The following is a 23,599-nucleotide window of genomic DNA, read 5'->3' as shown; positions in this document are numbered from 1 at the left end:
ACGTAAACTCTCTCACATTTTATTTGACTGTTATGCTCTGCAGTCTACAGGCTAAATAACAATTTCTATTTAACACTTAAAGATCCCTTATTCCTTAATCCAATTATCTCATTATTTTAAACACAAAATCTATACCGGCTATACAAATGATAATCACTTTTATTTTGGAGGCTGGTTTCATTAGGTATGTAATCAATTATTTCGTCATATCTAACACAATAATTTTTTAGTAAAATAGCAATTTAAAGACATAACTCAAATTTAAAAAAAAAAAACTCTATTAACAAAATTACAAATTACAATGTAACAAAATAAAATATCACCAAGACAGAATATTATTAATACCACTGAATATTAATTTTTTCTTACAAAATATTGATTAACATAGGTACTACAAAACAAAAGTACAGACTAGATTTTATCATTGTATAACAATGGCTTATTCTGTCTACGTTTTAAATGGTTATTTATTTTATTTTCAAATTAATAGCACCATTTATTATTCCATTTTCTTTAGTACATCATTTTCTGGTCGATTTAATGCCAATAAAACCTGGCAATGGAGTATACAGCTGAGTGAATCGTTATCAATCTTTGAGGAGATCTTCATCCAGTCCTTTAAGTATAAAACAAGTGTTTCCCTAGATGATGAAAAAGGACTCAAACCTCTAAATAAACAAGCCTGCAACAAAAATAAAAGATCTCCAATTAATATAATAAAATGTTTTATTTATTTTTATATTTTTATAATTAACACAAACAATAGATTTTATAATATAATATTATAATTTATTTGTTTTAGATACAAATGTGTTGCACAATACTATTATTGTTAAATTTAGACATTAAATAATTTATGAAATACTCAGATAATATACCCATTTTAATTGTCTATCATTTAATTTATCTGGTCCACCTTCGGATTCTATTGCCTTATCCATTAATTGTATGTATTGTGCTAATTTCTTTAGCCTTACTCTTCTTCTCCATCCACGGTGTATGTTATACATTTTCAATAGTACTGTCTTTAATATAAATAAAAATAAAAATAATTAATAATAAAAATATTTGACCAGAAATACAAGTATTTAAATTAAATACTCACAATATGTTGACGAGGTAAAGTACTAAAATGATACGGGAACATAGTAAAGACTGGGATGGCTTGAATAATGTCTTCTACTGGAGACACACCTCCTGCTCCCAGGCATTCAATCACCCGAAACCATTTTAAAAGCATATCATCTGAACACTCTTCAGCCATTAAACTCAAATGCCTAACATAATAAACTAACATACAAATCTACATGCTAATGTAAATATAAATAAAATATATAATGTACAAATATGCACAATACAAAAACACAACATGATGATTTATATTTTCATATAATTAATTTATCAATATTTTATCAATAAAAATTTAAAAAGTTAAATAAACTTACTCAAAAACTCTCATGTTATGTTCATAATTATTCTGCTGATCTTTTATCCAATACTCTTTAAGTTGTTCATCTGTCCAAAAATGCTCAGATAGCAAATACTTAGGAAATATGAACCTAAAATTAATGAAGTTTAATAAAAATATTATGACATTCCAAAATGTGCATGATTATGTTATACCCAGGCCCGGCTCAAGGGGTAGGCGGCATAGGCCACGCCTAGGGCGGCATTTTTTAGGGGTGGCATTTAACATTTTTGTCGTCAAGTTCTAATAAAATGTTAACATTTTTATTATGTTTTTATTAATTTTAGATTCTGAGCGAAACGATGAATGTATTGATTTTACCATGTGTGTTTTTATTTTTATTTTTTATTTTTTTACGTCTGTCATCACGTTTTGGGGCATTAAAAATGCTTCGATTTTTGACTTCAGTACTTTGTTAGATCAGAAAGTGAATCTAGTTGGTATTTTGGGGTGTCAAATTTTTCAATATTTTTATAAATAATCGGGATAAACAAACAAAAATTAAGTGAAAAACAGAAAATTTTAAGCACAATCAGTTTTCGACAAAATCGATTTTGATTTTTGATGTAACTTAAAACAAGTAACCATAAAAACATGAAATTTTCACCATGCAATTTTCAAAAATGTTCGACTTCAGTTGAACTATTCATAGGTATATGCAATTTTCGATCATTATTAGTTTTTAGATTCTGAACGAAGGGATGAATGTATTGATTTTACAATGATGTGTGTTTTAGATTCTGAGCGGTGTGTTTTTTTTTTTTTTTTTGTGTCTGTCATCACGTTTTGGGGCAGTAAAAGTGCTTCGATTTTTGACTTCAGTACCTCGTTCGATCAGAAAGTGAATCTCGTTGGTATTTTGGGGGGTCAAAAGTAAAAAAATCTTAATACTTTTCTAAATAATCGAAAAAAAACAAACTAAAAATTAAGGGAAAAACGGGAAAATTTACGCACACTCATTTTTCGACAAAATCGATTTTGGTGTTTGATGTAACTTTAAAACGAATGACCATAGATACATTAAATTTTCACCGAATGTTTATATAAGTATATTCTATCCACAATGCAATTTTCAAAAAATTTCGACTCAAGTTGAACTATTCATAGGCATTTGAAATTTTCGAACATTATTAGTTTTTTTTAAATAAATATCGATAAAAATTTATTTGTTAGGCAGAAAAGCTTGAAAATTTAATACAAGGCTTTTAACATTTTGTTACAATAGCAGTTAAAAATAAAATAAATTCATTGTCACAATTTTTTTATAAGCATTCAAAGTTTGAATTTTGACAAAATACATAAAAATCACGAAAATTCACAAATTATTTTAAGCTAGAAATTCATAAAATTTTTATTTTGATTTAATTAGATTTGAAAATTTAATACAAGATTCCTTAAAAGTTTTTCAATCTTTATCACAAATAAAAATTCCACCGGAAATTCAAATTACATTTTTATGAGCATTTGAAATTTAAATTTTTACAACATTGGATTTTCACTTTTAGCGATTTCCTTATTTTGGTGTAAGTAACTCTAAAACAAATGACCACAGATACTTGAAATTTTGACAGAATGTTTATATAGGCATTTTCTATGTTTGATAAAATTTTCAAAATATTTAAATTTGTTTAGAGCTGTTTACTGACATTTTAATTTTTCAACTTTTTTGGTTTTTTTTTCTATAAATATCGATAAAAATGTATTTGTTCGGTAGAAAAGCTTGAAAATTTAATACAAGGCTTCTAACACATTGTAACAATAGCAGTTAAAAAATATTAAAAATACATCGGCACGATTTTTTTTTATAAGCATTTAAAGTTCAAATTTTGACAAAATACGTAAAAATTACGGCAATGTTGAAATTATCTTAGATAGAAATTCATAAAAGTTTTTCTTTTTAATTCTAAGTTTTGAAAATTTAATACAAGGCTCCTAACATATTTTTACAATAGCAGTTGAAAAATAAAATAAATACATAGTCACAATTTTTTTTTATAAGCATTCAAATTTTTAATTTTGACAACATACGTAAAAACTCATGAAAATTCGTAAAATTATTTTATGCTAGAAATTCATAAAAAATGTTCCTTTTATATCTGAGATTTGAAAATTTAAAACAATGCTCCTAAAATATTTTTACAAGCATTCAAATTTTAATTTTAACAACATACGTAAAAATCACGAAAATTTGCAAATTACTTTTAGCTAGAAATTCATAAAAAATTTTCTTTTAAATCTAAAATTTGAAAATTTTTAATAATCTATAGGTAATATATCCTAGAAAGATAAACCATCTCTGTTCAGAATCGCTTTTCGTATACAATGATATTTAATCTCATTAGATTCAAATTTAATTCCATCCATTACAGTAACCCACTTGTAACCTACTATACCTACAGCAGTGCGACATCCATGACTTACCCGCTTTTTTGTATTATAATATATTTATTTTTAAATTAGTAGGGGTTTGCATGTCTATAAATATATTAATCTAATTAATTGTTAATTGTATGTGAATAAATAAAATGAACTCAAAATTAAGACTATGTAAAAAAAAATTTGATGTAGTATTTACATGTAAGGGGCGGCAAAACTCAAGTTTGCCTAGGTGAGTTTAAGCACTTAAGCCGGGCCTGGTTATACCCACAGCAAACTAAAATATTAGTGAATCTAGAACTATACAATATTATGTTTGAGCCAAAGATAATTCTCAACAATGATTATAGTATAATTTAAAATAAATATACTTTTACTTACGCTAAAGGAAATAAAAACAAATTAGTAAATGGTATAGGCCAAAAAATTAGGATTGGTGTCAAACGAACAAGTTGTAATGGCAACCTATATTTCAACTCCAACTCGGCATAAGTTAAAGACGTCAAATCATTACTATAATATTTTTTATAGGCTGACAGTAACACTAGAACATCTTTGTATAGATACTGAAATAAAAAAGACAAATGTAATATTTGTTATCCATTTAAGTCAATATTACTAACTTTACACCCAAAAACACTCAGTCTTGCATATTTAGCAGTAGATGGCGACCATTTTTCAATCTTCTTTACAAGTCGCATTGTGAAGTTATTATCATCTAAGATCTTCATCTCATTCATATTTTGTTTATTGTCTAATTTATTATCATTTTGCTTAACAACAGAGTTATTTAAAGAATCATTTTTCTTTTCCATTGATTGCAAACATTGAGTAGCATTATCAACACCACTGCCACTTATATAGGGTGGAACGACTGGAGACTTTGTATCTGTTTTCAATGGTTCCTTGCTTGGTAATTGCAAAACCACTGAATTCCTAGAAATAAATTGTTAAACAAATTAAAAGCCATTTCCTCAAATTTAATATTTTTAAACTTAATTTAACCTAATGTTTGACCTTTGTGGTCATATGAATTCATTTCATAATAATAATATGGACTAACAGAATAATTATTTCTCAAATGTTTAAAATAATATTTGAGTATTCATTAATTACTTGTGTTGTATATTCTCATCAGTACGGCTAGAAGCCAAACAAGATCAAATACAATCAATCCATACTAACTATACAAAATAATACACTGAGATCTTCAACGATTTAATGGCACTTCAACAGTTAAAAAATACTCTCTTGGTTAAAAATGTAAATATTTGTTTTTAGATATAATATAAGATCACAAAATTAATTAGGTACCATATATTCGAGCATAAATTTTAATGCAAGAACTAGGTACACTATTATTATATTTTATTTTTGTATAATGTAACCATTAGATACTAAATTAACCATTTTAAAACACCTAGAGTATGATGCAAAGAAGAATGTGGTCATTAGTATCATCAGAATCCAGATCAGTGGAAATATTAAAGGGTTTGATTGGTTTTGAAGACATGTCATGCTTATAGTTGACAGAACTGTTATATAATTCATTATAAAACCTTGTTTACAATAAGTAGTTTTAACTTGCTTGAGAAATATATAAATTTAATAGCCCAATATTAAAATAATTTCATTTTAGTAAGAATTTGAAAATGAAAGTTGAAAACGGATAAACAGAAAAATATGAACACAACAAGTTATGGCAAAAATAAAACAATATGTTATGTAGGTATATCTAGTACATGTAAAATATAAAAATTTCCCAATAAGCAAAATACCTTATGATTATAATAATCATTATAATATGCTTTCATCATACAAAATTATCAATATATTAGCTTTATTAAATTATATGTTAGCTTTGGGCACCCATGTATAATAGAAGCTAGTGTTGATAAAATATAAAACTATTACAACAGTTTAAACTTGGCACATTGCATTAACACACTTAAAAGAAATGAAAATAATAGGAAGTTGGGACTGGTGGAAGATATGACATAAAAATATGTCCACACAATTTTTGTAGGTATTTTAAAAGAATGCTTCTACATTACAAGGCATAAGATATTTGGCTAAAGACTAATATCTCTCAACAAAAACAATCAGGTGGCTAGCATTTAAAAACAAAATGTTTCATCTGCTAAACACCAGCTAATCAGAATGCAAAATAAGGACAAATAGAAAATGTACAAGTAGATGGACTCATATGGACTTAAATGGACCTTATACCCAACTGAGTAAACTCATAAGACATAATATATCTGATAAATTGTCAAACACAATATTCGTCTGGTGTGTCGATGAACATACAGAATAAACAAGTATCAAACAATACTGAGGAAGACAAATGATCCGCTTTCATCAGACTAACACACGTACCTGAAATATCGACTGTTTTTGTATATCCTATTTTCAAAATTCAACAATCTGCAATTAGTGGCTGCATAGCATCGAGACGTGCTGATTATGAACTTCATTGTGCGAGGTCCGATGCTAGATGCTAGCTAGCAATGTTTGGAGGGTTAAATCTGAATTGGCTCTCACACGATTGCGAATGCCGATATTTTATTGTGGACTTGTGGTCGACAAATGTTTGAGTTTAAAATTTACATTATTATTACCAAATCGGTTTATTAAATTTTTGGCGAAAACAAAGTACAATAATATAATATGAATACAATATGACAGATAGCTGGTAGTGATAACGACACAGCTGATAATGTTTTGGCATCTTGGTCCATAGAGATATTATCAATATCTATGATTATCCCAATTCCCAGGTTTTCAGAACGATTTTAGGAGCCTAGTGAGCCTACTGATAATATACAACAATCAAACTTGCAGCTAGGGCTATCAATATAAATTAATTCAAAACTGTAATTTTTTTGAGATTCGTCTACAAATTCCTTTACCGTACCACTCAAAAATGATCAGTTACCAGTCCGGTCGATTCTTTGAAATTTATTTTTCACACCTTAATACTATCGATTTATGTTTAACGTGATCATTATCGATGTTTTAAAAACACGCAATCGGGGCTGGTACAGATTTCCCGATTTTGATAACAGCAGATATCATCAAAATCAAAATTCGGGAGATCAGTTTAGCCAACATTGAAAAAATAAAATTCCCGCATAAGATATTGCTTTTTTTTACCCGACCAACTTTGCCAACATAAAAATACTAAAATCCTTTTTATTCGCCTTTAAAATATCTAAAAACCTAACTACCGCTTATCAATTATAACTAATGGTTATCAATATACTAACTACAAATTACAAAATAAATGGTATTATAAGGCATATTAAATATTATAATTGCTTTAATTGTATTGTAATTTGTTTGTATACATTGATTATTATCACATGCTACATCACTTTCTTTAGCAGATGGTACTTTAAGGGATTTAATATCTGAAAAATATCGAGTTCTAATGGTCCAAGTGCTGAACAAATTGGAAATATCAAATGTATTCTCTCCTTTATATTTTTTACTGTTTCTACAATAAATATATTTATTTATTTATTATATTATACAGTTTGCTAGAAAACATACTTAATATACAGCACTAAACACATTACCTTTCTTTTGCTACAATGATAATAAAATAATTAATTGATATAGTGAATTTCTTTTGTGTTTAATAAACAGAATAATCAAAATAATACAGTAATTTAAAAAACAAATCCAAATTCTTGCAATATTCCTACACTATACTGTACTTAACTATAATAGTATAATGACACATTGGCACTAAACCTTTTTTTTCAAGGGATTCTGAGCTGAGCAGATACATTTTATGCATTATTTTTTTCAAAAACAAAAGAGATTACTTAATTATATAATTTAATTTATTTTAACATATACTACACATTTAAATTTTATAACACTATACCAAATTTTTTAAATTCTAAGTTCTCAATAGATAATATATGCATTGTAGGTACAATGTTTTGATAATGTTACCTATATGGCTAAAAGGCTGTTTTGTTTTATGTAAATAAGGAAATATTTAAATACAGACTTCAAATAACAACTTTAAAAATGATGTACAAATTAAAGTATATTTAATTTTAGTTTTATAACATGATGATCCTTTATGATTGAATTATTGAACTAGGTACTTTTTACTTTTGTTTGATCAATATAAATTAAATTATTGTTTTTAGTAATTACTTAATAAACTAACTAATAAATAAATAAAATACTTGTTAATTTTTAAAAATTAAAAAATATATTTTATAAGTATTTAAAAATAATAATTTATCTATTATAAAAATAGCATGTGGGGCTATGTTATATTTTTTATATTTGGTTTATTTGGGTTGGACCATTTTTAGAGAGGACTAAAGCCTTCCCTCGCCACCCCTTAGTACAGTGCTTGAGAATTATAGAATGTAATCATAAGCTATTGAAAATTAAGTTTGATTAAAATAAACATTAAGTTTATGAGTAATGAAACATATACCTCAACACACAACAACATTTTAGAATAAACATTTATCATGTTAAATTAATTTTTACCATAATGTGTGATGAAAAGAACGTCTAATGCCAAATTCATTGGCGCAACTAGACCAATATTTTTTGGGGTGCACAAATAGTGAAAAGCTCACTGACCCGTAGGGGCAAAGCCCCCACACCACCACACCATTCATTCCATTAGTTTTCATATTACATTTATAAAAAAAAAATAACTGCTAATGTAAAATATATACAACATACATACTTTGTTTTTATAGTGGTACCTAATACAATTTATAGGTTAACAAAATTAAATAATCAAAATGAGAACTAAATATTTTAACATGATTTTGCTTGAATGAAAATTATATTTATTTGAAATTTGTTCACTTTCCAAACTATTTGTTATATATCGCTCAATATTTAATATTTATGAATTGGTAACAATCTTTGTTGTAGCCCTTGAAAGAATAGAGTGACACAAATCAAAATATAAAATATATCTTTCATAAGTATTCGAGTATTTATTCCAAACACTTTTCAAAAGTAGTTTACACAAGACTACATGGATGTGTTAAACTGTGTAGCTATGTCTACAGTTAATATTGTAGACAATGTTTTTATTAGATGAATAAAATTGGTATATATAATTATTTTTAATTTAATTCAAATAAAAATTTCATGATCTCCACGAATATATATTAACCATTATAATAAAATATATCCGCACATTTCACCATGTCCTCAAAAAACTTCCAGTCGATCCTAGGTCCTGCCGATTTATTAATTTGAAAAAGTAAACATTTTTTTTATCAAACATTTGAATTTTTAAAAGGATTAGGTAGGTACTCCAAATAATTTAATATTTACTACGAGTTAATTAGTAAATGATAACTTTTTTCCATTTAATAATAATCATTTTCACATTGCTTGTTTAATTGCGTGTATGTTCTATGTAGTATTGTAGTTTATATAACACTGAAATAGATTTAAAATTAAAAAGAGTAGGTCAGCATTGCGGTGTAGAAAGTTTGTCCATCGTCCCTTCGGTCCTCGGACAGGATAGTGTAGTCTTACAGTATTCGATTTGAATGCAATGATTACATTCGATAAAAAAACGATTCTGAGCGGACGAAAGAATATTTTATTTTATTTGATATTTAAATATTATTCGTTTCTATGGTGATAAATAAAGATTTTTTGCAAAGCAAAATTAAAATCCAGTTCTTTTGTAATTTTTCAGTGGTTTTTTACTGTGGCGTTAAATAAGAGAGAATCAAAAAATTACTTTCTTTAAGTACCACCTGGATCCAATTTGCTAAAAAAAAGATACTACCTTTATAATATGTGGAAATCGAAGCACTACTTCTGATAGACATTTTTCTAACAGGATAAAAAGAAAACATTATTGTAATACCAAAATTAAGTCAAAATGTTGAAAAGTTTTTAAGATATATAAACAAATGAGCGATAGGTTAGTTTTGATAAAAAAAGTTAATTGCCTATAATTTAAAAATAAAAAAGTTAGACCAACTATTTAAAGGGTATTTTTTCATCATTTTTGGTATACTTTCATATGACGATGGCCAGTCACTTTCCCCCTTTTTGGGAGTGCACATTTTAAACTTGGACAGGGGACTTCTACACCCCCCTCGTTCAGCCAATGGCCAAATTATTCACATAAACTGAACACTCATCTCCAAAAAATTATAAATTAATATATTTTAGTAACTAGAAAAAAGCGGGTAAGTGGATGTCGCTCTGCTGTACATTAGGGAGTGGGGTGGACCTCTGACTAGGGTAGGTTAAATTTGAATGCAATAATAGGTATCATTGTATACGAAAAACGATTCTGAACGGAGATGATTTGTCAATCTATGATATATTATATTTACATATTGTCATATATTCTATTTTGAAACAAATATTTTAGGACGCATTTTGCATAAGGCATGGTTAATCAATTTTTCCAAAAACATTGCATGTAGTTATCATAATTTATAATACCTTATATCATACATATACATATAACATATACCTGGTTTGAGGATAAATCGTTATCGTTACGCGATTTCATAAAAATTTAAAACTCAAACGCTCAAAACATTTTTCTTATAACGGCACTTCAAATTCTCTCTATAGCTATTTGAAGCAAAACTTATGGAAAATTTAGTGTTGAATTTTTTAACCTTAGATATAAATACAAACAATTTTATGAATTTTGAACTACAAAATAATTTGCAAATATTCATGGGTTGACGAATTTTTGTCAATATTTGAACTTCAAATGCTATTAAAAAAAAATTGTGCCTATGTATTCTTATAATTTTTTAATCACTATAAGAATAACTTATGAGAAACTTTGTATTGAATTTTCAAATATTTTGATAGGGCCAAAAAAATTTTATCGACACTTCAAAAATAAAATTTTCAGAAAAATTGAAAATTTCAGTCGTCTATCAATATCTCAAAAAACTTCAAAATATTTTGAAAATTAAATCATGTAAAGAAAATGCCAATTTAAATAACTGGTGAAATTTTCAAGTATCTACGACTTATACTTTTTGAATAATAACAAATATTTAAAATCGTTTGAGGATAAATCGTTATCGTTACGCTATTTCGTAAAAATTTAAAATTCAAAAGCACTTAAAATTTTTCCTTTAATGATGCTTCGAGTTTTCTCTATAGCTACTTGAAGAAAAACTTATAGAAAACTTAGTGTTGTATTTTTAATCCTTAGTTATAAACGCAAAAAAATTTATAATTTTTCAACTTCAAAATTACTTGCAAATTTTCGCATTTTCGCAGATTTCGTAAAAATTTCAACTATAAACGCTTATAAAAAAAAATTGTCTCTAATGATTTTTAATTTTTTTTAGCTACAATAAGAATAACTCATGAGGAACCTCGTTTTAAATTTTCAAGTTTTTTTGGTCATCCAAAATTTTTTTACTGACCCTTCAAAAAAAAAAATTATCATAAAAATCGAAAATTTCAGTGGTCTATAAATAACTCAAAAAAAAGTCAAAGCATTTTGAAAATTAAACTGTATTTAACTACTGTATTTAAATACAAGTATTTAAAGTGGTTAGTTTTTGAATTGCAACCATATAAGTAAACCGATTTGGTCGAAAACTGGTTTTGCTCATTTTTTTTTTGTTTTTCTCCATTTTTTTGAAAATTGTTGGAAAATGTTAACTTTTGACCATTATAATGCACCAAGGATGTTCACTTTTACATTGGAAACCACCCCCAAAGTTTGAAATTGAAGGATTATTTCGACTAGTTATGCTGTACATAGACTTTACCCCCACTTTTTGTGTGTACATTTATAAAGGGGTAGCCTACTGAAATAATGCAAAAATGCAGTAAATAATATATAGGTATTTATTTATGAAAATTATATTTTCCAAGTTAAAAAATCTGTAGTGTCTTTGGGGTGGTGGTGGCTTTGCCCCCCATGGCTTAGGTTTCATACTGCATAGAGGTAGGTGGGTGGATATAAATTAATGTCCATTGCCACACCTAAAAAAAATTAGTTCGGTGCCACTGCACACTATGATAATTTTTGAAAGTTAGTGGAAATTGCATTTTAATATTCACATATTATTATATTTATTAGTTTATTACACGATTACATCACAAAACTATTACCTTCCCTGAATATTATAAAACGTATTTAACAGTAGATAGGCACCTATGTTAATCTTAATCCAACAACGTAACTGTAGTTTGTTTTGTTGATTCTCGATCATTCTATTCTCAGTGTCTATGTTTGAGGTCTATTTTACATACCTTACTACCTAGCCACCTAGGTACCTACTAATTTAATTCTAATAACGAATTTTTATTTTTTATTATACGTACGATAGGTACATTAATTTATTTTAATGTTTAATATGTACCTAATAAAATACATAAACTGAGTAGGTATCAAAAACTCAAAAGTAAAATATTTGTTGCATTCTAATTGCGTACTTGCGTTCCAAATATAACCACGAAAAAAGAATGAATACTGAATAGTAATTAAATTATTCCACAATACAATTATTATTAATTATTATTTATGCACATACTGCTATACTAGGTATTGAAATGTTGAATTATGGTAATTAGAATATATAATTAGTGTTTAATTCTAATTTGTAAAGCAATAATAATATACTTATTATAGATCACAGGACACAGCCACACAGGGTTATTACTTATTGGTTAACTTAATTTAATCTAACACTGATAACTAGTAGCTACTTAATCCAATTAATACATAGTAGGTACTTAAGAACAACTAAATTTTTATTTAGATAAGTGCATCAATAAATGTCTGCTGAATAATAAGTAGCAAATAAAGTTTTGAAAAAACAGAAGTTTGTACTGTTGTCTGTTACAGGATCATTCTTAGGTGGTACAAAAATCTCAAATTTGAGATATGGTTTTCAAGCATATTTAAAAATTCAAAAATCAAAATTTGAATAAATGCATACAAATTAGGTGAGCATGTTTAAAAAATCACTCTGTATAGGTTGTATATTATTTTATTATACTAAATATTAGTTTAGAATATCTTCTATTTCTGTTGTGTTCTTCAATCCATTATAGTTACATTTTTTTTTTTATCGATCAAAAGACATCGGTTACAATGGCCATGAGTCGTAAACGTTACATTGCAGATTACATTTTTTTTTTTTAAGTATCTAAAATAGTTACATTTTTATAATGGGATTCTTAAACACAATTGTTGATGTTAAGATAATTAGATGCTTATTTTATAAGTACTTATTTATTATAAATTCATGTTAGACAACAAGTTAGGATAACTATTCCAGTTATTTAACAATTAAGGACTAGTTGAACTTAATATTTTGTTCAAAAATTCAGTATTATTAATTTATTTTCCAAAATATATGGTTAATACATAATAATAAACACATTTGAAAGGATACTGAATCATACACATTAAAAATAACACAAAGTTCAGTTTTAAAACATCAGTCATTGGACAGTTTAACCTAGTCTTAACACAAGTAGGTATTTGAACATTCATAATTAATGTTAAGATAATTAGTTATATTGAAAAACTAGAAAAATGTATAAGCTAATAGATTTTGTACATGCAGTATTATATTATAGTTACCACCTATGTAACAGTGTATAGGCAAACAAATTACCAGGAACACAACATAATAATTAATTAAATGTAATAATTTAAAAATGTTAAAAAACCCAAATATGATTTATTACAAAAAATCAAAATAAATACTTAATATCTAATATCGCTTTAGGGAATAGTACAAGGAAAATAAAATATATAACATTAGATAACAATTAGAAAAGTAATTAAATGTAACACTTTGAAAATATTAAATACTCGTATTTAAAACAAAATATGATTTTACGTAAAACAATAAAAATAATTACTTACAATGTAATGATATTATTACTGTGGTAATATTATAAAGAAAATACAATACCTATATAATTTATATAACAATTAAAAATATAACTCAGTATATAATATTTAAAGAAAATAAATATCATTTTTTTCATTTTTTTACCAACTAAAAAAAGCATGATACCTATAATTCATATTATGTTAACAATTTTACACAATAAGAATATGTACATAAATATTATAGTTATTATAAATTTGATAAATAAGTAAAAAAAACTGCTTGTAGCACATAGCAATTTACCATTTTGTTATAATATAAACAACACCTATTACAAGTTTAGTTTATAATTTAAATTATATTTATATTATAGTTATTATACCTATTATCTACAAAAATACTTGTCTCAAAAAATAATTTTGTTTATAAAATATTTTAAAAACTATTAACATATAAGAAATTACTTACAATTTTATTGTTACTTATCAATATAGCAAAAATTATTCTAACGTTTGATATCTATTAAATAAATAAATAAATAGAATAGTTTATCACACAAAAATGTATGTTATTATAAAGTTACAAATAAACAAATAAAATGTATTTCATGAAAATTCAATTACTGGATGTATGAATACTATAATATATTGTTTTACTAAATTTTTTCTAATTGGCTATGCTACCTTTATTTAATTAACAACTGTGGTTGAATTTGGGGAGGACGCGGGAGGGACTGAGCTACTCTTCATCTTTTCTTCAAATTAAAGCGTACCCCATTATTATATTCATCAAGGAATAGGGTTACTATTAAATTGATTAGCTTAATTGTTAAACTTCATTTAGAGCCCACCTTTATTTATTTTTCCAATTCAACCACTGATTAACAAAATATATAATCCATAATTTAAGCCTATGAAGAATTTAATAATATTTTTAGACTACCATAGTTAATTATGTTTTTAAAAATAAAAATAAATTATATACATTTCTAATAAATATGACTAAATAGTAATTAGTTTTGTTTGGCATATTCAAATTTGCATACACAATTTAATTATTATAGCTCAGTAAGTTTAAATACATTCTCTAATATTAGCTGCACTTCAATCAAAAGATTACAATATTATAATAATATAATATATTATAATACAATGGTAACCTTTAGTACGATTTTAAAAGCCAAATTGCTTATAAAATGAATCTAAATCATAATATAAAGTTTAAAATAATTTATTAAGATAATTGGACATTGATCAATGAATTAAAATAAAATTTAAATGTATAATGATTAAAGCCTAACTTCACTGATTAAAATATAACTAAACAGGGTTTTATTTTATAGAAGACTAAATTTCTTGGTATGAATTTTTCGAAAAATCACTATTGGTATTAAACTGATATTTTTATTTTTTATATAATTGCTGGTTAACGATGCGGGAATTCGGATTTGTGCTAACTTTTATAGGTTGGCAAGAGCCTTTTTTTTTCGTTCTTATCAGGTTCGATGTTATCAGTTGTTATCAAAATCGGGAAAACTGTACCCGTCCCCACGCAATCCTGCAAAGTATGAACCACAATACAGACGATACGGTATACAATAATAATTGTAAGAATATAATAAGATAATAAGATAGCGGCGGTCCTTCACAAACTCACAGTTCGCTCATTCTTTCTTTCTCATTCTCACACACGCGACGACCACGACACATGAGGCCGGTTACGATCATTGGAGCAATAACGATTGCATTTCATCACGCCATCCCTATTACCATTTGCCGGTTCGTTCGAAACGAAACTACAGCAATTGTGGTAAACTGTTCGTAGTTTTCACTTTCCGGACTTTTCTATTTTTCAAGTCTCCACGCAGTCGTGTGGTTTCCATTCGCATCCTAAACGTGTAAGTATTACATTAGGTATATTATTATATTTTGATAATAATTGAGAATTAACTGAAATTGTATGTCGGTCATGAATGCCTACTTAATAATAATAAGAATAGCCAATAGGCATTTAATATCAACAGATTTACCTATTATATTTTATTATTTTTGTTACATTTGCAATCGGAATTCCATTTATTATAAATGACTACGATCTTAATAGAATTAACAAACTGATTCAGTGGTACAATGGTACCTATACTGATACAAATGTAGAATATGTCAATCTAAACAAAATTAATTGTTTAGGAATTCCACCATTGAATAACATGGCTTAGTGGTTTAGGGCATTTAAATCTACATTGCCTGTCGGTCAACTTCTTTCACACTAACGTTAATTTAATTTTGATCACACATAAACTTAATTCAATATCCATCCAATCTCAGTTCTAAGCCTCAACTGTTTTTTAATTATTATCTATCAGTAGTGAATTCAGAAAAAAATTTTGGTGGAGGAGGTCTAACTTCCCCCTGCGTTCACCACTGCTGTCATTCTGTATTTTATGTCCTGGGTCATTGTGTGCACAAGAATTCATTGTGTGATATTAAAAATAATTATAGTAGTGGTTTCTCTTGGACAGGAAGGAGAGGGTTGTAATAATATGTTACTTTTACTATAGTTTTATATTAAAATTAATCTCTCAATTGGATACTTATATAACTTAATATTTAGACATGTATAAGGTAGTTTATACTTATTTATTAGCATTGATATTTTTGTGCAAATATAGGTACTAAGTACTATAAAAATAAATATTATGTTGAATATACAGGGTGATTTTTTAAGCATGCTCGTCCCATTTTTATGCTTAAATTATGCATATATTCAAATTTTGATTTTTGGAATATTTAAGTGTAGTTAAAGGCGATATTTTTGAGTACTTAGATTTTTCACAACTTTTAAGGAGTATCCTGTAGCGATACCAACTTTGGTTTTTCAAATGACAACCTATATATTTTAAAGCAAAATGTGATTCAGATAATTTTTCTGAAAATTTTGACATATTGCAATCAAAATTCGAACGAAAACTTCCAGAGTTATTCTACTTGAAATACTAAGGAATAAGGATAAAAGTCTAATACTTAAATGCCTACGTTGTAAATGGATACACGTACATATTTCGCATTTGTGCTATTGTACACTATTGTTCGGTATTTTATTATAAGTAGGTATACCTATGCTATACAAATATTAACGTTGCCTATAAGGTATAGGTAACATGGATAAAATAAAAAGGATATTATTTTATTCATATTTTCTTTTCTTTTGAAAATTGTCAGATGCAATATTTGGCCATTTAGTAATAAGTAGTGATTATTAACAAATATTTTATTTTTATATTGTATACCGAATTATAATTATCGTATCCATTTACAACGTAGACATTTAAGTATTAGACTTTTATCCTTATTCCTTAGTATTTCAAGTAGAATAACTCTGGAAGTTTTCGTTCGAATTTTGATTGCAATATGTCAAAATTTTCAGAAAAATTATCTGAATCACATTTTGCTTTAAAACATATAGGTTGTCATTTGAAAAACCAAAGTTGGTATCGCTACAGGATACTCCTTAAAAGTTGTGATAAATCTAAGTACTCAAAAATATCGCCTTTAACTACACTTAAATATTCCAAAAATCAAAATTTGAATATATGCATAATTTAAGCATAAAAATGGGGCGAGCATGCTTAAAAAATCACCCTGTATATGATTAGGTATTACTTTTATTTTATATTTGATATTAAACTGTTATTAAGGAATATTATTACATTACCTTTAAATTATAATCCTTAGTAAAATTATAATAATCTAGAAACTAGGTACTCGTTATGCATCAATTTATTTGAAAAAAAAAATTGTATTGTTAAAGCACATTTCTTAATTAATTAATATACCTAGAAATAGATGATCAGAATTATAATGTAATGTATCTTGAAACAAGTACGAGTACTTTACCTATATTGCTACAAAAATTTTTAAATCAAACTTAATGATAAAAAAATAAAAATGTTTTACTACATTCTTAAAAAATTATTATTTCTTATTATACCTATCTTGGTAAATTACTTACTGTAACTCAGCATGTTTTGAATATTAAATACATAATTACATTTCATATGTAGCTAACAGTTTTTAAAAGACATGTATCAAATGAATTAAGAACTATTCTCAGAATTATTATAAAAACCACTACAAACGTTTCTAGTTATATCATTTAAAAAGTGTTAACTAAGAATCAGAATTGTTATTTATATCTTTATAGACCTTGTGAAAGTCGATAATAAATGAACACAATTCTAACAATCAATTGTATGAAATAACAAGAACTCCTAGTGCCTATCACCAAACACAACAAAACTAGTTAGGCATATTCTAGTGGCATTTGATAATTTATTATTTGCTTGTCTATTAAAAAAAGTCCAATAGCAGTGATGGATGAGTTATAAATTCTGTTAATAATTTTAGAAAAGAATAATATATACAAGTATTTTATACATAATACATTAGCTATAATGATGTACAGTATTTACTATTTATTATAATTAATTAACCAGTTAATAGAAATATCAATACTATTAAACCCAAATTTCATTAACAAATTCTAAAATCCTTATAAATGAATGATCCAAATTCCATAATTATAGTTAATCATGTTGAGATTAATTTTATGATCTTTTAATTAGTAGTTACCATAAAATTGATTACTATCTAATTTTCTTAATTTGACTTAATAGATATTTAAAGCATTCAAAATAACGTCAATCAAGAAAAGAAAAATGGAAAACGGAGCCACCCACAAGTTCAAAGTTGCAGATTTATCTCTTGCTGAATGGGGTCGCAAAGAAATTATTTTAGCCGAAAAAGAAATGCCTGGTTTAATGTCTTTGCGTAAAAAATATGGTCCGCTCAAAATTCTCAAGGGTGCTCGTATAGCTGGTTGTCTTCATATGACTATTCAAACAGCTGTCCTTATTGAGACTCTAGTTGAACTGGGGGCTGAAGTACAGTGGTCTAGCTGTAACATATTTAGTACTCAAGATCATGCTGCTGCAGCAATTGCTAAAGCTGGAATTCCTGTGTTTGCCTGGAAAGGTGAAACTGAAGAAGAATACTTATGGTGTATTGAACAAACTTTGGTGTTTGCTGATGGTAATCCTTTAAATATGATTTTGGATGATGGTGGTGATTTGACCACACTGGTACATGAGAAATATCCCCAGTTTTTAGATGGCATCAAAGGAGTATCTGAAGAGACAACTACTGGTGTTCACAATCTATATAAAATGAAAAAACAAGGTATTTTAAAAATGGCGGCTATTAATGTAAACGATTCGGTTACAAAAAGTAAATTTGATAACTTGTATGGTTGCCGTGAGTCCCTGATTGATGGTGTAAAACGTGCAACAGATATTATGATAGCAGGAAAGGTCTGTGTTGTTGCTGGTTTTGGTGATGTTGGCAAAGGATGTGCAATGTCATTACAAGCTTTTGGTGGTCGTGTTATTGTCACTGAAATTGATCCAATTAATGCGCTTCAAGCATCTATTGCTGGTTTTGAAGTAACCACTATGGAAGAAGTCTGTTCAAAGGGTCAAATATATGTGACAACAACAGGTTGTAAAGGGATTATCACTGGTGAACACTTCCCACATATGCCAGATGATGCTATAGTCTGTAATATTGGTCATTTCGATTGTGAGATTGATGTGACATGGTTGGAAAAAAATGCTGTTGATAAAGTAAACATCAAACCCCAAGTCGATCGATACACATTGGCCAATGGCAGACACATAATTCTTTTGGCTGAAGGAAGGTTGGTGAATTTAGGTTGTGCTACTGGACATTCATCATTCGTTATGAGCACATCATTTACTAATCAAGTTTTAGCACAAATTGAATTATTTACCAAATCAGAACAATACAAAAATGATGTATATGTATTGCCTAAGAAATTAGACGAAGAAGTAGCAGCTCTGCATTTGGATCACTTGGGTGTCAAGTTGACTAAGCTCACTCCTGACCAATCTAAGTATCTTGGAATTCCAGTTGAAGGGCCATACAAGCCTGATAATTACAGATACTAAAACTAAATTAAGAAATACAATAAAACTTAACAGATATACTGTTATTTCAACCTATCAAAAATACAATACTTAATAAAAAATATGTTAACGTGTTTTGTTTATTTAGATAACCTTAAAATCTTTTAGTAAGAAGCCCTAAAAGTTTCAATTATACCTCACAAAAATTTCCAAAAATAGTCATATTATGATGTATTTTACTATAATCCTTAACCTATCAATTTAGTTCATTTTCACCTATAAGTCTTCCTTTTAGTCCCATCCAAGCCTTCCAATCCATCTCATTAAGACTCTAAACCGGTGCTCCGTGGTATATCACAAATTCAGCTCCCCATAACGACCTAAAACTTCCAACAGTTAATGAATTTGCTAAAAGCTACTATAAAAAATTCCATTCCAAATTAATTAATCATTCTAACCCCTTTATCAAAAACATGTCTTCTCTCACACTACCTCTTTATATTCCTCGAAGGTTAAAAAGAAATTGGGCTAGAGACCTTCTAATCTAATAAGAAAAAAAATAAGAAAATAAATTTCAAATCCCGAACTCAAATTTTCTAAGGTTCTGTCACTGGACAGTCTCCTCTTCATGTGTGACATGTCTTCTTTAAATCACTCATCATTGTTACTTATTGTTTTATGTGTAAACAGATTGTAATATATTTTTAATAAAAAAATAAAAAAAGTTCCTTTTTTGTGAGTCATTAATAGTTAGATCTAGATAGAATCGATCACCGAGCTACTGAGTTTCACTATAACATTTGTAGATCCGTATTAAGATTAATTTTTCTAACCCATTTTAATGAATTTTGGTATGGTTAACTTCTAAAACTCGGGCCGCTACTAGTCCAATCCAACACTGAGAATAATGTTAAAATAATAAAATGTATAATTTATATCTATTTATAAATTGTATAAAAATTATATATGTATAAGTATAATCTGATAACAAAACCAAGTGATGCTATTTAAAAATAAGCATTTTTAAATTGACATATCTGACTATTGTTTCGAAATAAAAAATAAATTGTTTATTAATATACCAAATAAAGAATATCTTTCTAAATTTTAAAATAAAATCATTTTTGAACATAATGATAACTTTCCTATCATTGAGGTGGTCTTCCTAGTGTTAAAAAACTTTAAAAAAACACCTTCTGATTGATAATTAACTGGTATTATTAGTTTTATCGATAACCCTGCAGTTCATTTGAAGAAATTTACTTTGGGAAAAACAGCTTCAATGATTTAATATATATTAAATCCCTTATTACTTTTCCAATAGTTAGGTACGGCAATGCAGGAAGTTTCCAAAGTAATTAACCAATAGACAATAAGTTATAAATATACTTTAATTTCAGTTAGAAAAGTAATACAACATAAATTATAGTTACATAATAGAATCTAATGGCTAATGCCTATTGTAGATTTGAGTCTGTTTGTACTGTATAATATATTTATATTTGAATAGCGTTTTTTAATTTTATTTTTGTAATAAAAAAATTTATATTTACAATTTATATTCAATTGATGCAATAAGTAAATTTTAGAATTTTATGTACATTGTACAAACTACAAGGCATATAGGCGTGATAGAAGGGAGCATCCAGTGATCGTTGTTTATATATAAAATAATTTAATTATGCGTATAGAAACTAAGAAACATTTGGTATAAATATTTTAATTCTTCAAAATATAAATTTTTATTACTTTTCATATTTAAAATAATGACGTGTTTGAAGTTTATTTATAGTTTATACTATTAACATTATGTTCCTTGTATATAGGAATAGGTGATATGTAGGTAGGTACCTATAAAGTACGTCTTCTAAAAATACAGCGCAATTTAAGATATTATCTTAAACCAACCGTGCCATACAGTCATACAGATATTTTGGTAATATTATGCAATATTACGTACAATATTGTGTGAATTATAGTTAGTGAAAACTGATCAATATCATGTAACCTATAGTAATTTTTTTCAAGAGATACCCATTTACATGACAACTGTGAAAACACAATGCTAAAATGACACGATTTTTTTTTTTAATAACGTGTACTTTAAGCTTCAAAATACAACTGCCTTATAATATAGGTACTGTATTACATTATTATACTAAGATCTAAACCATTGTATATTATCTACTCGTGCCATGATTACAGTGTATTCAGCGAACCCGGACATTTCGCAAATTCTAAAATACCTGGCCAGCCCTTGAAATTTTAATTTTTAATTTAAATACATTATACAGAGATTATTCAACACCTAGTCATAAGTCGTCAATAATTTAAGATAGGTATAGTTTAAAAATTCAGATTCATTTATTCTTATTCTTTAGAAATCTTGTTCTTACAATAGTAGGACTACTTTGTACAAAGGACCCATTTATCATCAAGTACCTTTATCTTACTTAGCTATAATTCTCAATTCTCTAAAATCAAATAATTTATTGCTGAATTGGCTGAAGTATTTTTATTGGGTGTGTGCATTACCTTAACTTTTTATATTAATCTTAATTTTGTTGGAAAAATAGGTTAATGCGAAAACTTGAAAAATATAAATATAGGTAGGTACCTAGCCATTGAAAGAGGCGGAAAGAGGACTATTGTTTTTGTCCAATCATTTTTTGAAAACGTTACTGTATTTATATTAATATCATAGGTACCGAACATATCATGAGACGAATATGTATGGTAATATATTAATATTATAGGGGTGGGCAACTCAAAGTTATTAGAGGGTGTTGTAACATGTCCGCTTCAACACTCGAAACTGAAATATGGCATGATAAAATACACAAATTTAAGTAACACGAACAACTTAGTTAATAATAACAAAATGTCCAGACTCCAGATGAGTAGGTACATGCTCTAGTCGCATCTAGTCTAAAACTCATTTCAATAGTCAGTGACTTCCCTATTTACTCCCCGGAGCCACCTTGTTATGATCACACCAGTAGTACTTATATTAAAATATTCAGAATATATTTAAATATTTACTCAACAATTTCTGTATAGACCTAGATTGTACTCTGTTGTAGGGCATTTTATTCTCGAGTAGGTACCTAAAATCCGCCATAATTTATGTCCGGTATTGAAATACTACGAGGATAACAAAATAAACAATAGTAAGTTATTTCGCATTTTTGATGTTCACCTACTAAATACATAATCAGTGTCAAGAGGCATGAACATTTTTAAAAACCAATTAAAGTTAGATTCTTAATATTATAAGGAATTTAAAAATATAAAAATTAATAATGATAACACTAGTTAGAGATAATATTTTAATAACTGTTTAAGTTACTATAAATACAGTGAAACTTCCTTTAACCCTCTAAACAGGGTATATTTTCCTGGAAAAAAAACTACGAAATATCTACAAGCTAAATCTTTTGAAAAGCCGGTATAATTTTGGCAAACAAGAGTGTTCAGTACGTAGAGGTTTCACTTTAATGCATTTAATATCAACATATTTATATATAATGACAAATAAAGTGACAGTTTTTGACTTTGAGAATCTAAGTACCAAATCTTTTCATTTTTTGTATACCTAGTACCCACCAACAATATTAAATTATTATTTAATTCAAATTTAACATAATGTCTATTACTTTATCAACTTGTTGATGAAGTTTCTACACTTGGAGTGGAAAATTAGTGAATTGGTTGTTTTTATAATTCAAATGGAGTTTTTTGACTTCATTCCAAATATTAATAGGTTAAAAAGTAATATATTCTTTAAATTTTACAATGAGATTCAGGCATATAAACAACAACTTAGGTATACACACAACTATGTTATACTATAAATAAATAAATAAGTTATATGTGACATGTGTTTAGTAGTAGGCAGGTACATTATTAATATAC

At 27.0% G+C, this 23,599-nt stretch overlaps 2 protein-coding genes across 2 annotated transcripts; one reads left to right on the top strand and one right to left on the bottom strand.

The window, feature by feature from the left end:
- Positions 1 to 260: 260 nt before the first annotated feature.
- On the bottom strand, positions 261 to 6,524 carry LOC149058500 (LETM1 domain-containing protein 1). The gene is made up of 7 exons (XM_089220610.1): positions 6,224 to 6,524; positions 4,468 to 4,780; positions 4,226 to 4,410; positions 1,446 to 1,559; positions 1,106 to 1,277; positions 879 to 1,025; positions 261 to 682 (listed from the first exon to the last, which is right to left on the bottom strand). Exons 1-7 carry the CDS (start codon positions 6,319 to 6,321, stop codon positions 500 to 502), a joined length of 1,212 nt encoding a protein of 403 aa, XP_089076736.1. The 5' UTR covers positions 6,322 to 6,524; the 3' UTR covers positions 261 to 499.
- An 8,805-nt stretch (positions 6,525 to 15,329) lies between these two features.
- On the top strand, positions 15,330 to 19,808 carry Ahcy (adenosylhomocysteinase). Its single transcript, XM_015521511.2, has 2 exons — positions 15,330 to 15,598; positions 18,377 to 19,808. The coding sequence occupies exon 2, from the start codon at positions 18,419 to 18,421 to the stop codon at positions 19,724 to 19,726; it is 1,308 nt and encodes a 435-aa protein (XP_015376997.2). The 5' UTR covers positions 15,330 to 15,598; positions 18,377 to 18,418; the 3' UTR covers positions 19,727 to 19,808.
- The last annotated feature ends 3,791 nt before the right edge of the window (positions 19,809 to 23,599 follow it).

The sequence above is a fragment of the Diuraphis noxia genome, unplaced genomic scaffold (genome assembly GCF_037042655.1).
Source record: "Diuraphis noxia isolate RWA-SAM2 unplaced genomic scaffold, SU_Dnox_SAM2 contig0002, whole genome shotgun sequence".
Lineage (NCBI taxonomy): Eukaryota > Metazoa > Arthropoda > Insecta > Hemiptera > Aphididae > Diuraphis > Diuraphis noxia.
The sequence above is the reverse complement of the archived record's forward strand: the minus strand, read 5'-3'. Positions and strand labels throughout refer to the sequence as shown.

Excerpts from the sequence above, each read along its gene's own strand:
- LOC149058500 (XM_089220610.1), bottom strand. The coding sequence starts at position 6,321 with ATGAAGTTCATAATCAGCACGTCTCGATGCTATGCAGCCACTAATTGC. Across the intron at positions 4,411-4,467 it reads TGAGTGTTTTTGGGTGTAAA|TATCTATACAAAGATGTTCT; the intron begins GTTAGTAATATT and ends TTTTTATTTCAG. Across the intron at positions 1,278-1,445 it reads CATAACATGAGAGTTTTTGA|GCATTTGAGTTTAATGGCTG; the intron begins GTAAGTTTATTT and ends TTATTATGTTAG.
- Ahcy (XM_015521511.2), top strand. The coding sequence starts at position 18,419 with ATGGAAAACGGAGCCACCCACAAGTTCAAAGTTGCAGATTTATCTCTT.